General features: G+C 41.9%; 1 protein-coding gene across 1 annotated transcript in view; it reads left to right on the plus strand.

Moving 5' to 3' along the window:
* The window catches only part of COLEC12 (collectin subfamily member 12), a 184,251-nt gene extending 168,985 nt beyond the window's left edge, over positions 1-15,266 (plus strand). The window contains exons 9-10 of the mRNA XM_011229153.3: positions 4,301-4,446; positions 13,807-15,266. Coding sequence (XP_011227455.2) covers positions 4,301-4,446; positions 13,807-13,826 — 166 coding nt within the window. The 3' untranslated portion in view covers positions 13,827-15,266. The remainder of the gene's footprint in view (positions 1-4,300; positions 4,447-13,806) is intronic.
* Positions 15,267-15,603: the final 337 nt, after the last annotated feature.

Genomic DNA, 15,603 nt, shown 5'->3' on the forward strand with positions numbered 1-15,603 from the left:
TTTTCTCATTTCATCACAGATCTGTGAAAACTTCTTTCCCGGCCAGCATCAGACCCTGGACTGGAGATTGGGATCCAGTAGCCCACTGTCCTGTGTCCACATTCACTAAATTATCCTGGAGAGTCCATTGTGTGCTGGCCTCTGTGCTGGCCTGGAGGATCTTCTCTGGAGTGTAGGGGCAGCAGTGAGTGAGACATGTTGCTCTCCTACTCATGTAAAAAACAACAACAACAAAAAACAAAGTCTGATTTCCAAGACCATGTCACAATCAAGAAGGCAGACATACCAATCCTAAAAGCGGACACCGCATGAGCAAGGCTTCAAGGGAGATGTCAGCATTCTCCTCGCAGTGGTTGCTTGAACAAGTAGAGGAGTCAGTAAGGATATGGTAAACACTGTCGACTAACTTGGCTTAATTGATGTTTATGGACTATTTCATTCAACAGCTATAAATACGCTCTTTTCAAGTACATTCAGTACATTCACCAAGATAAACTATATGCTGGGCCATCAAACAAGTCTCAGTGAATTTAAAAAGAACTGAAATTATGCAGAGTATGTTCTCCGACCAACACAAAATTAAGTTAGAAATCAATAACAAAAAGATACCTCCAAAATTGCCAAATAGTTGGAAATTAAAGGACACATCTCTAAATAACCCACGAATCAGGGGCGCCTGGGTGGCACAGCGGTTAAGCGTCTGCCTTCGGCTCAGGGCATGATCCCGGCGTTATGGGATCGAGCCCCACATCAGGCTCCTCTGCTGGGAGCCTGCTTCTTCCTCTCCCACTCCCCCTGCTTGTGTTCCCTCTCTCCCTGGCTGTGTCTATCTCTGTCGAATAAATAAATACAATCTTTAAAAAAATAAATAACCCACGAATCAAAGAAGAAATCGGAAAGGAAACCTGCAAATGTTGCAAAGAAAAGGAAAATACAACCTATCAAAATTTGTGGGATGCAGCTAACACAGTGTTTAGACTCCTTTAAATTGCTTATGTTTGGAAAAAAAAGAAGTTAAATTGAAAATCCATGATCTCAGCTTCCACTTTACATGGGAAGAGGAGGAGTAAATTAATCCCAAAATAAGTAGATGGAAGGAAATAATAACGACCTGAAAGCAATGACACAGAAAACAGACAAAAAAGACAGTTTCAGTGAAACCAGGAGCACATCATAGCTGAGCTTTCTGCTGCTGATGGAATAAACGCAAGTGTGTCGTCTGGCAGAGCTGGTCACTGTTCACGGAGCCTGCCCGGTAGGAGCGGGGGACTTGGTCACAAGTGGGATGTAGATTCCGCCCACTGGCTCGGCTCAGAGCACACCTGGAAGGAGCCTTGTAAGGCCTCTCCTGCCCACCCTGCCTGCATCTGCCCACCTTAGATCAGCAGAGATGTGACTATCTTCCTGAGGGTTTCTCAAAACACACTTGAAGCTCCTCTTGTCTGCTTGTCAGTCACCTGCACAGGACATCATTGTTGGAAGTATCCTGTCAAGTGATGAGTTGCACTCCCATCTCTGCACTGGCCTGCCTCTCTGTCCATGCAGGCCGCTCCATGTAATCTTACATATTGTGTTTTTTAGACTAGAGAGCCACAGAATGGTGGCCACCAGCAGGCATCCTTCGGAGTCATCTAATTCACTAAAAACTCTGGTCTGTGCTTCATGTTTCTAGCAGAGTGGTGCTTGCTTAGGCCACTGGTGAGAAATCTATACAGACCCTGGTATTGGGAGAAAATTCTATAGCAAAGTAACACTTCTCACAATGAAGAGTTTCCTATTTTGAGGCCAGGCTTTTACCAGCAGAAGTTTCTTGGCCATGCAGCCTCAGTCAATCTTGTGGTTGGTGAGAAAGTATGAAGTTGTGAGGTTGGAAGGGGCTATTCCAAGATTGAGAGTCTGTGCTCTGCTGCCATTAGGAGAAACCAAAATCCTCGGCAGGGAGGTTCGCGCCCACTGGCTGCTGCGCTTGTGTGTTTCCAGCTGACTGCAGCAGTGAGTCCATGTGCTTCCCAGGTCCCTGGGGAACTTACAGTACGCTGCCCGGTACATATGTGTATTGCTACCCAACCACATCTGTGATGTGCCTGTTATAACATGGATTCAGGGATTTGGGGCCCAGGCTTCAGCCATCTTCTTTCCAGATGTACTTGTAAAGGAGGTTAAGGCACGATTTTAAGCTGAAATTCTTCTCTAAAACATACACACTCTGTTTATCTGACATGTTCGGTTCTGTTGTATTACAAGCATGCAGACTCGGGGTTTGGCTACAAATCACTCCATGTGCTTCTGGCTTTTCCAAAGAGACGCCCTGAGACTGGGTGCTTAGGCTGCAAGAATTGCCCCCTGCAGCCTGGCTTGGGCTCCTCTACCACCCACCCATGCCAGTGTCCCCTCAGTCACTCACTTGCAGCCGCAGGACTGCATCCTAGTTCTTGTCCCACAGTAAAACGTTGAGCACCGCATGCAAAGAATTCAGTGGCTTGGAAAAATAATGGAGAATGGTGATAAAGGTTATCTCCTTCTTATCAGTTCTCTTTTGGTCAAGTCTCTTAAATCTCGTTTATCTACTTAAATGCAAGGAAATGCAAGGGGAAAATACTAAGCAGGTCTTTTATCAGAAGTCTTGTTTACAACTTCCCAGGAAACTGAGATAAAGACTATCAAATGTCCTATCATTATACATTCAGGAATCACAGATCTCAAATTCTGTAAACAAAATTGGAATCAAACCCCTTACCATTGCTGGCAGAAATTAGCCAAACGTACATCAGCAGGAACCAACTGCTCAGGCATTGTTGACATTGCCGAAGGGGTCCTACAAGGTGGAGGGAAATACACACAGAAAAGCAGCCGTGAAAGTAACCCGTTTTTCCCTCCAACCTCATTTCTCTCTGGCATCACCATGGCAGTCTGAGATTTTTTAATCCGCTTGTTTCTTGCCTGTTACGTAAGTTGCAAGTTGCGTGAAGGCTGGAATTCCGTCCTCTCTCGGCACTGCTGTGTTGCCGTCACGAGGCATCATCATCCCTGGCACGTAGTAGGTGCTCTGTGGATATCTGCTGAGTGAATGTGGGAATGAATATTTCAAACCTCCCTCCTAAGTATCATCCCATTTTTACTCTCTTCAGTTGATGTTTTCATCTAAATTATCTGTCACTTTAAGTGAGGATTTAAGTGAGGTCACTTTTCATTTTTTAAAAATCCCACTATATATATATTTTGTGTGGGGGAGGCCATTCTACCTCATCTGCTCACCCTTTAACTGTAAATTTCACCTGTCCTTTCCCACTGCCCTCTGGTGGTCCTGATACTCCTGTCAAAAGATGTAGGGCAATAGGGGCTGTATCCTCGGGTGACCCTAGGACACCCTATGGACGACGGGGTAATGAGTCATCGTTTATGGGAAGAGCCTTCGACCGCACATGTTTTTTCAGACCCTCCACACGAGGCAAGCTTGTCTTCTCAGGCAGTAACCACAAGCTTTTATGCAAGAACCTGCTTTTTAGAGAAAATTCATATTTCATGTTTTGAGTCCTAGAAGCACATCTAATTTATTGCATAGAAATAGAATCAAGAACAGCAAACTCTGGCAAAGTGGTGTTTTGAGCTGTGGCATCCAAGTTAACAAGCCCCAAGTGAACTCATCCTAAAGAAAACTTGTTTTTGAGAATTTCGCTCCCAAAAAAATAGGGAAATGGATGAGTCATTTTCAGTAAGACTAAATTACTATTTCTTTCTAAAGCAATCAACTATCTACAACTTAGCCAGACTACCCTAACCCAGGGTTTGTGGTTGTAAATCCTTGTGAATTTGTATCAGCGGTCCCTCACTTTCTCTGCCTGACTCTCTGACTTGTCACAGGCAAGGTATCAAAATGTGCAAGGCTCGCTCGGGGTTCTCAGGAGAGTGAGTGTTGTGTATGTGTGTGTGTATCGTGTCCTCCGAGTGCACACACACACACACATACACACACATGCCCAGAAGTCAGCATTCTAGTGCACACTGGAAAGTCACTCATCTAACTGTGTTTCCAGAAGAACTTACTCCCTCAGCATTGCGATGAAGCAGCTCAGCGAGTTGTGGCAAAGATAACAAGCCTACAGGGAGAGGCTGCATTACCCACTACTCTGCAAAACAGCTGCTTTTTATTCTGAATAAGAACAGCTTTTTAAACAGTGCATTTTCATTCTGGGACAAATGACATGCTGCAGTTTTGTTTTTTACATTTCTCTGCTGTTCTTGGGTAAAGAAAACTTTTGCATGACTTGCAAATAACACTCAATTTCTGTTTTACTAAAAGAAATTGGAAAGCTGGACAGCCAGATAACTGGGGTCATGGCCACGGGCCAGGAGAAGACTGTGCTGGGCTGATTTATGCTGGGCAGTGGAATGACTTCCAGTGCGAAGACGTCAATAACTTCATTTGCGAAAAGGACAGAGAGACAGGTAAGCAGGAGAGGGGACCTAAGGGTGGGCTGCGGAGCTTATATCCTGTTAAAGGGTGAGATTTGAGGAATATAAGGGCTCTAAAATCAGGCGCTGCAACTGGGTTCTAGTCTTGGTTCTGCCACTTACTAGGGGAGCAGGTTGTTAACCTCAGGGAAATAGTAACAGTATCTTCTGCATGGGGTTGGCGAGAGCCTAAATAAGTTAATAACTGTGCCTAACATATAGGAAGTAAATATTAGACTAACCATTCGAGGTCATTGTCTTGAAATAGTGTCAGTTAACAAATTTGGTACCAGTGTTATATCTTTTTTATAGAGTTCCATCCACAGACATTTAAGGTGGCCAACCATTCAATTCCACATCTATTTATTGAGCATCTAGTATGGGCCAGGTGCTATGCCAGATAATGGAGAGAGATAGTCTATACCCCTGAAAAGCTTGTAAGCCAAAGAGGCTTTTGGATGTTCCTATTTTTTTATTTCAAAAGATCCTTCTCTAAAGCTTCATTTAATACATGACCCTTTTCAGAAGAGGCATCTTAGTTTTCTTCATCAGAACGAGATTTAAACATTTATGGTGAGAGAGGAAATGGGGAGTGAATCCTAATAAGTATGGATTTCTTTTGGAGGTGATGACGTGTTCTAAAGTTAGATACTTTGAAATTGTACAAATTTGTGAATATACTAAAAACCATTGAATTGTATGCTTTAGGTGGGTGACTTTTGTATGCGAATTATGTCTCATAAAACCTTTATAAAAATGCTGATGGCAAACAAAAAAAAACCCTCCAATACATTTTGCTCAAACTAGTGTTGCTAGTAACTGGGGCGCAAATTATCCAGACATCATTCAGCAGTCAGGCGTCTGACTCTTGATTTCGGCTCAGATCACGTGAGGTCTCAGGGTCCTGGGATCGAGCCCCACAGTGGACTCCGCACTCAGTGGGGAGTCTGCCTGAGGATTTTCTCTCCCTCTCTCTCCCTCCCCCTCCTTACCGTTCACACGTGTGCGTGCTCTCTAAAATAAAAAGAAGCAGCGGCAGCTTACTTTCTTGTCCAGGAGCTTTGGCCGAAGCGGGAGGCCTCTGGTCTGGCACACATCTAGGGTTCTGTGGATGTGTTCCTCGGGAACGGAGGCTGTGACTACAGTCCTTGTGCTCTCCCTCAGACTCACTCAAGCTCACTGGTATCTCCAGAAAGGAGCTTAGACCCTTGTCTGGTGCTCCAATTTTGGCAGCTGTCACCAAGGGACATCTCTCCATGGCTTGGTGCCAGTGGCCAGTGGGGCTTATGCTCATGACTCATGCAAGACTATAACCAGCAGAGAAAGAGTAAACAGCTACCACCCCCAGGGCACAGCAAGAGGTGACAGCCCCGGGGAGCTCAGGGAGCTCCGTCTTTCTGTAAAAGACACCTGTCAGCTTATCACCGTGGCCGCAGCCTGAGGCACAGGCTTGTAATTAAGCACACATCTAAGGACTGACTGTAGTCTTCCAGAGGTCTTGGAGGGCAGTCACGACCTCCATGCTCTCTCCCTGCTGTACCCCAGAGCCCCAGCATCTCCTGGAGGGGAGCTCTCACACGTGTCTGGTGGGCTAGGGGACCTATCAGGTTGGCATACGTCGGAGGCATTCCCCTTGGGAACAGAGGCTGGGAGATACCATCTTTGAGGTCTTCCTGTGCCCACTGGGATTTCTGCAACTGCCATCCAGGGGACACCACCCGATCACCTGGCTCTGGTGCCCAGCAGAGCTTACACTTGTGGTCCCACAGGACTCTATGTATTTGCAGACTGGAAACACTGCTGCCTGAAGGTCTGACTTCCAATCAGCCTGAATTTAAGTGCTGACTGAGCTCTTCCCCTCTGGGACACTGACAAGCCTTGGCACACCCTCAACTACGAGGACCTATTAAAAATAAAATAAGCTGCTTGGACAACCAGAAAGTTTGAGAGAGAGCCAAGAGCTAGAGCAGGGTTGAACCATAAGGCTCATCTCCTACACGAGGCCGCTCCTTCAAGACTGGGAGAGGTGGTGGTTTTGTCTAATGCATAGAAACCAACACAGCCAAGCACAATGAAACCAGAGGAAAATGTTCCAAACAAAAGAGCAAGATAAAACTTAAGGGGAGGGGAAACCCTTCATAAAATGGAGATAAGTAATTTACCTGATAACGTGCTCACCATAACGGTCATAAAGATGCNAGCAGGGTTGAACCATAAGGCTCATCTCCTACACGAGGCCGCTCCTTCAAGACTGGGAGAGGTGGTGGTTTTCTCTAATGCATAGAAACCAACACAGCCAAGCACAATGAAACCAGAGGAAAATGTTCCAAACAAAAGAGCAAGATAAAACTTAAGGGGAGGGGAAACCCTTCATAAAATGGAGATAAGTAATTTACCTGATAACGTGCTCACCGTAACGGTCATAAAGATGCTCACTGGAATACCAGGAAGATGAGGGAGTAGGAGGACCCTGCATTCACCTCGTCGCTAGCACACACCAAGATAGCAGCTACGTCCCTGTGACTAACTCTGAAAACTGGCAGCACAGACCTTCCACAGCTAATCAAAGAGAGGAGGTGACATCCAAGAGACAGGAGGGGCAGAGATGTGGTTGGAAACCAAACCCCCACTGTGATTAACGAAAATGGGAGGCATGTCACAAGCATGGTGAGGCGAGATCAGACCCCACACCAGGCACCTGGAGAGCTGCAGAGCAATGGGAAACTGAGTCCCCACCCTTAAAAAGCCAGCATACATAACTCTACTCAAGACACGGCACAGAAGCAGTTTGAAAAACACCTGGGACTTATCTTAGAACATGTTGGAAGGGCAGGGATTTGAAGATTTCTCTAGGAACAAAAGTGCTGGTGGGCACCATTTCTCTTCTTTTTCCTAGCCTAGATAGCAATGGCTCCCATAAGCCTTGGCTAACACCATCTACCTTACATGCTCTGCCCTGGCATTCTCCTACAGCCCCCCCTTCCCCCAACCAGCCCACCCACCCATCTCAGCAAGCATCCCTCCAGAGCGGCTCCTACCCTGCCACACTTGGCAGGCAGCCCTGGCCAGGACAGCACTACTCCAGAGTGATTCCTGCCCTGGGGAGGTGAGGAGATAACCCCACACACCAAAGTGCCTGCAGTTCCTACAGCTGGGCTTCTTAGCTGGCTGCCCAGGGAACAAGCCCTGCCCTTTGGTGGGCCTGCAGCTGTGGAAGAAAGGCCCATTGCAGTCAGCTAGGCTGACTGCTGGTCCCACCCATTAGTGAACTCATGCCTCTCAACAGCACAGGCAGCAAACCTTGCCCAGTGCACCCACAGCAGGCAAAGTGGGTCATTGTAGCTGGCTGTGCTGAAGGCATTCAGCTCAGCCACAATGGGAGGGCACATGCAGCCCACACAGGGGACACTCCTGGAGCGATTGGTTCTGGTGACCGGGGGAGAGTGCACGCTAGCACACCACAGGACCTCTTTTACACAAGGCCACTACTTTCAAGACCAGGAAATGCAGCTGACCGACCTAATACATAGAAACAAACACAGACAAAATAAGGAGCTGGAGGGATATGTCCCAAATAAAAGAACAAGAAAAAATCACAATAAAAGAGCTAAATGAATGGACATAAGCAATATGATTGATAAACAATCCAAGGTAATGGTCATAAAGGTACTCTCTGCGCTTGAAAAAAGAATGGATGAACTCAGAACTTCAACAAAGAGATAGAAAATATAAAAAGAACCAGTTGGACCAAAAGAATTCGGTAACAGAGAATCCACTAGAGGGAATCAATAGCAGATTAGATGATGCAGAAAAACAGACCAGCAATCTGGAAGACAGGGTAATGGAAAGCAGCCCACCTGAACAGCAGAAAGAAGAATAAAACAATAAGAGTAGTTTAAAGGGAGCTCTGTGACATCATCACGCATAACAACATGCACATTTATAGGGATCCCAGAAGGAGAAGAGAAAAGGGCAGGAACTTCCCAAATCTGCGGAAGAAAACAGACATCCAGGTCCAAGAAGCACAGACAGCTTCTAATAAGATGAACCCGAGGATATCTACACCAAGACACATAACAATTAAAAAGTACTGAGAATTTATGCGTTAAACAGGTAATGGGTATTAAGGAGGACACTTGTGATGAGCCCTGGGTATTACATATAAGTAATGAATCACTAAATCCTACACCTGAAACCAGTTTTACCATATATGTTAACTAACTAGAATTTAAGTAAAAACGTGAAAAAAATAAAAGGAACAAGAGAAAAGAAAACAGGTATTTGCAAGGGAAACCCTATAAGCCTTATCATTCAGAATTGAAGGGCAGATAGAGTTTCCCAGGTAATCAAAAGCTAAGGGACTTCTTTAAGCTAAAAAAAAAAAAGATGCTAATTAGCAACAACAAAACATACAAAAGTATAAATCTTATTGGTAAGGGTAAATAGTAAAAGTGGTGGATATAAAGCTGGTAGAAGTTTAAAAGAAAAAGTAGTAAAAACTATAACAATTAGGGATACACAAGATGAAATGTGACGTCAAAAACATAAAATGTGGGAAGTGGGAGTAAAAATGTAGAGATTTAGAATGCAATCTTAAGTTGTTATCAAGTTAAAATAGATGGTTATAAATATAAGGTATATGTAAACCTCATGGTAACAATAAAGCAAAACCTGTAGCTGACACACAAAAGATAAAGAGAAAAGAATCTAAGCATACCACTAAAGAAGGTCATCAAATCACAAAGGAAGAGAGCAAGAGAAGAAGAAAGGAATAGAGAGGAACTTTTTACATGACACTAAGTATACACCCATCAACAATTGCTTTAAATGGATTAAATGAATTAAATTCTCCAAAACCAGCCACATGGAGTAGCTGAATGACTAAGAAAACAAGACCCGTGTGTATGCTGCCAACAGACTCACTTCAGACAAAGATACACACAGACTGAAAGTGAAGGAATGGAAAAAGATATACCAAGCAAACAGAAACCAAAAGAAAGATGGAATAGCTATATTTATATCAGACAAAATAGACTTTAAACAAAGACTATAAAAGAGACAAAGAAGGGCATTACATAATAATAAAGGGGTCAGTCCAACAAGAGGATATAACATTTGTAAATATTTATGGACCCAATATAGGAGCGCCTAAATATATAAGGCCACGATTAACAGACCTAATAGAAATACAATAGCAGGGGACTTTAATACCTACTTACATCAACGGCTAGATCATCCAGACAGAAAATCAATGAGGAAACATCAGCCTTAAACAAATTATTAGAGCAGATGGACTTAACAAACATATATCATCGAAAATCCAGACATACAGGGCACCTGGGTAGCTCAGTCGGTTAAGCAGCTGCCTTCAGCTCAGGTCATGATCTCCAGATCCTGTGATCAAGCCCCGAGTCAGACTCCCAGCTCAGCGGGGAGTCTGCTTCTCCCTCTCCTCCTGCTTGTGCTCTCTCTGTCTCTCAAATGAATAAATCTAAAAAAAAAAAAAATCCAGACATACTCCATCAAAAATCAACAGAATACATATTCTTGTCAACTGTACATGAAGCATTCTCCAGGACAGATTATATATTAGACCACAAGACAAGTTTCAGTAAATTAAGGAGATCTAAATCATGTCAAACATCTTTTCTGACCACAGTGATATAAAACTAGAAATCGATTACAGGAAGAAAACTGGAAAATTCACCAATATGTGAAGATTAAACAACATGCTAGTAAGCAACCAATGGATCAAAGAAGAAATTGAAAGATCAAAAAATTCCTTGAGATAAATGAAAATGGAAATACAACATACCAAAACCTATAGGATACAGTGAAAGCAGCTCTAAATGTTCATAGCAATCAATGCTCACCTCCATAAACAAGAAAAACTCAGATAAAGAACCTAAGTTTACATCTCAAGGAACTAGAAAAGGAAGTCCAAAGTTAGTAGAAGGTGGGAAATAACAAAAAGGAAAGCAGAAAGGAATGCAATGCCGACTAAGAAGATAATATAAAAGCTCAATGAAAATAAGAGCTGGTTCTTTAAAGATAAACAAAATCGACAAAACCATAGCTAGACTCACCAAGAAAAAAAAGATCAGACTCAAGTAAAATCAGAAATGAAAGTAGAGATACTACAACTGATACCACAGAAATACAAAGATCATAGGAGACCACTATGGACAATTATTGACAGCAAATTTGACAAGCTAGAAGAAATGGATAAATTCCAAGAAACATAAACCTACCAAGACTGAATAACATAGAAAATAGAATATGTGAACAGAAAGATTACTAGTAAGGAGACCGAATCAGTAATCAAAAACTTCCCAACAAACAGAAGTCCACAACCAGATTGCATGCTTGTCAGAATTCACCAGTGAAGCAAAGAAGAATTAATACTAACCTTCTCAAACTTTTCCAAAAAATAGAAGAGAGAATGCTTCTAAACTCATTTTACAAAACCAGCATTATCTTGATACCAAAACCACACAGGTATGCCACAAGAAAATTACAGGCCAACATCCCTGATGAACATAGATGCAAAAATCTTCAACAAAATATTAGCAAAGTGAATTTAACAATATATTTAAAGGATCATACACCATGAGCAAGTGGCATTTATTTCAGGGAGGCAGGGATGGTTCCATGCCCACATATCAATCAATGGGATACATTAACAAAATGAAGGATAAAAATCTATATTATAGATGCAGAAAACTATTTGATGAAGTTCAACCTCCATTTGTAATAAAATAACTCTAACAAAGTGGATATAACATAATAAAGGTCATATGTGACAAGCCCATAGCTAACATCATACTCAGTGGTGAAAAGCTGAAAGCTTTTTGTCTGAGATCAGAAACAAGACAAGGATGTGCCCATTCTTGCCACTTTTGTTCAATGTGGTATTAGAAGTCCTAGCCAGAGCGTTAAGGAGAACATGTGATATGATGAGCACTTGCTGTTACACACAACTAATGAATCTTTGAACACTACACCGAAAACTAATGATGTACTATATATTGGCTAACTGAATTTAAATTAAAAAAAAAATCCCACTCAACTAACATCTTTTTTATGGAAATTAAAGTGTTTTCAGGGGCGCCTGGGTGGCTCAGTTGTTAAGCGTCCGCCTTTTGCTCAGGGCGTGATCCCGGAGTCCTGGGATCAAGCCCCGCATGGGGCCCACTCAACTAACATCTTTTTTATGGAAATTAAAGTGTTTTCAGGGGCGCCTGGGTGGCTCAGTTGTTAAGCGTCAGCCTTTTGCTCAGGGCGTGATCCCGGAGTCCTGGGATCAAGCCCCGCATGGGGCTCCCCTGCTGGGAGCTTGCTTCTTCCTCTCCCACTCCCCGTGCTTGTCTCTCTCTCCCTGGCTGTCTCTCTGTCAAATAAATAAATAAAATCTTTTTTAAAAAATAAAGTGTTTTCAAATGTATGGGGGGAAAAATCCTAACCAGAGAAATTAGGGGGAGAAAAAAGAAATAAAAGACATCCAAATTAGAAAGGAAGAAGTTAAACTGTCACTATTTGCAAATGACATGATTTTATATATAGAAAATCCTGAAGACTCCACCAAAAAACAAAACAAAACACCAAAAAAACACCTGTTAGAACTAGTAAATGAATTCAGTAAAGTTCCAGGATACAAAACCAGTATACCAAAATCTGTTACATTTCTACACACTAATAATGAATGCTAAGAAAAATTAAGAAAACATCTCTACTCACAATGGCATCAAAGAAAATACCTAGGAATAAACCAAGGAGGTGAAAGACTTGTACGCTGAAAACTTACTTATGAGACATTGGTGAAAAAAATTGAAGATGGCATAAATAAATGGAAAGATATTTCATGCTCGTGGATTGGAAGGATATTGTTAAAATGCCCTTACTAGCCAAAGCAATTCAGTCCTATCCCTATCAAAATTCCATAGGGATTTTTCACAGAAATAGAACAATCCTAAAATTTGTATGGAACCACAAAAGACCCCAAAGAGCCAAAGCCATCTTGAGAAAGAATAAAAAAGCTTGAAGCATTTTGTTCTGTGATTTCAAACTATATTACAAAGGAATAGTAATGAAGACAGTATGGTACTGGCATAAAAACACAGGTAGATCAGTGGAACAGAATAGAAAAATAATCCCATACATATATGCTCAATTAACTGACAAAGGAGCCAAGAATATATAACAGCAGAAGGATAGTATCTTCAATGAATAATGTTAGGCAGGCTGGAGCCATATGCAAAATAATGACATGTACACCATACACAAAAATGAACTCAACATGGATTAAAGACTTAGTTTAAGACCTGAAAGCATAAAATCCCTAGAAGAAAACATAGGTAATAAGCTACTTGGCATCAATCTTGGTGATGATTTTTTTAATCTGACACCAAAAGCAAAGGCAACAAAGGCAAAAAATAAACAAATGGGACTACATCAAACTTAAAAGCTCCTACACAGCAAAGGAAACCATCAAAAAAAAAAAAAATGAAAAGGCAGCAGAATGGATAAAGAAGATGTGTTATATGCATACAATGGACTATTCAGCCATAAAAAAGAGTGAAATCTTGCCATTTGCAATATCATGGATGGAGCTCTAGAGAGTATTATGCTAAGAAAATTAGTGAGAGAAAGACAACTACCATATGATTATACTCATGTGGAATTTAAGAAACAAAACAAAAGAACAAATGGAAAAAGAGAGAAAGACAAACCAAGGAATGGACTCTTAACTACAGAGAACAAACTGATGGTTACCAGAAGGGAGGGAGGTTGGGGGGATGGGTGAAACAGGTGATGGGGGTTAAGGAGTGCACTTGTCATGGTGAGCACAGGAATTGCTGAATCACTATATTGTACGCCTGAAACTAATATAACACTGTATGGTAACTATACTGGACTTAAAAACTTTAAGAATCATAAGGAAAAAAATTATTTTTCTACCTATGTGTGATAATTACCGTGGTGATATTTTCACAATGTATACAAATACCAAATCATATCGTACTCCTGAAACTAATGTTGTATGTCAGTTATACCTCAATTTTTAAAAAAGAAAGAAATGACCATAGAGGGTGAGAAGTGACCCAGACTTGTCATTTGTTTGCCTTGTTTGGCCGTTTGGGATTTGAGTTGAGCCCAGAATAGCATCTTCAAAAAGAAGTTTACCTTTTAGTTAATCTGAATGTGACCTTATAGGCATTTCTTTGGGGAAAAAAAATAAATGAATGATGTATTTTGGAATCTTTCCTATAAAAATACATGTTCCTTTTTTAAAAATTGTACATTAGTGGTATTCTTTAAGAAAAACTAATGCCCATTATTTTTCCTCTCTTTTAGTACTATCATCTGCATTATAATGGACTGTGATGTAATACCATGAGCAAATTTCCGGATGGTTCTCCAAGACAAAGGATGCTTCTTTCTGATTGTATCACCTTCTCTCCAGATTGGAAAAAAAGCACTGAAAACCAATTCCTGAAAAAATTGACAGCTGGTTATCTTTACCATCTGCCTTTACTCAAGGACTTCAGAACTAAAATGTTCCCCCAGTATGATATATTGATTCTCAGTATGCAAGTGGACTGAATCACATAGATTTTTCTCAGCCAGTAACTGCACAATTATGCAAATCACATCTTCCAAAGTACGGACTGCTCCAATCAGAAAAAAAGGCTATCATCATTGGTTGTTGAGCTCTAAGAAGAACTTAAACTGTACTGTGTAAACAGTACCTTACATTTCTAAAATCTCAAATGTAAGAAAAATACGCAGACATACAGATATATAGGCCAACTCTTAGTAATGATATGAAATATACTTAAAGAGCTTTTAAAACTTTGTATTTTTGTACAAAATATTTGTCTTTTTACCATTTTTTCCTTTTTTTTTTTTGTCATTTTACCAGTATAATACATGGAGCCAAAGAAAACAATAATGGTACTAATAAAAACTCCTAGGGTTTCTCGTCAGATTTAATTCTACCCAATGGCAAAGAATTTTTTTCAGTTGTGGTTTTAAAAAAATGATTACATATATGTGTGTATATATATATATATATTTTTAATGTAGCATTTCCTCAGAGGAGTCAATCACTTGAAATAGCTACAAATATCCGTGCAGATTTTGCCAGGGTAGGTCAAGCCTAAGCATATACATGGCTCAGTCAAATGGGCTGTGTAGTGAGCCCCTTACCAGCCAGCATTGCTGTGTGCCTGGCTGGGCCCGGAGGAAGTGGTAACTCAGGACGTGCTTCTACTTTATTTTGGTGGAGTTAGTTAGGGGTGGTGGAGAGGTACCTGTTGGAAAAGACAGAGCACCTAGAAAGCCCTGTCGTGTGGCTGCGGTAGGAGTGTGCGTGGTATCGGACCTGCAGCAGAGCTGCCAGTGACTGTCAGGAAAGTATGGTATCATGTCAGCCAAGGGCAGAGATGCAAGAAAGATGGGGACAGCTATCTGCTCCCTGGAAAGTGTGTGTTTTCTTAATTCACGTTCCAAAAAGCGTAACTCCACGGCACATGCGTGATGAAATGCAAGAGCCAGCTTTTGGCCACTACACTGAAGTATTGCACAGAACCTTTCCTCTGAGCCCCTCCTCCTCCTATTCCTTGACTTGCCATGGAAAAGTCTAACGTGAAATGTGTTGAAAATAGACATTAGATATAATTGACGCTCAAAGGTAAGATTTCCATCCAACAGAATCCCTCTCCTTCCCTTCCAAGGAGCTCCCCAGGCAGTGCTGCTACCTATCCCAAATAAAATGGTAAAAGAATAAAGACAGAATTTGACTTTCACACCTGCAGCTGTGTGGACTATGTTGTCTCACTCCCGGTCACCATTCATGCCATCTCCCGTCTCTGCAGCCAAAAATGGCCATCTCCTCAGCACCTTTATGCCCTGCTGCCCTGTCCACGTGGCCTGGTCAGGTTGGCAGGACCCAGCGTCGTCTGGGCCCTGTGACACGAGGCAAGCACTAGACTCTGGTACTTACTCAGGCTCAAGACCTTTCATAGACGAAACGCAAACCCTCAAGACCTTTTAGAGACTAAACCAAATCCTCTTTTTCATCCTTTTCCTGTGTGTCAGTTAAGTTCCGTGCCTAGAAGCAACTTAAAGTTAAATGTCTGACTCCGCCAA

The sequence above is a fragment of the Ailuropoda melanoleuca genome, chromosome 14, assembly GCF_002007445.2.
Source record: "Ailuropoda melanoleuca isolate Jingjing chromosome 14, ASM200744v2, whole genome shotgun sequence".
Classification (NCBI taxonomy): Eukaryota; Metazoa; Chordata; class Mammalia; order Carnivora; family Ursidae; genus Ailuropoda; species Ailuropoda melanoleuca.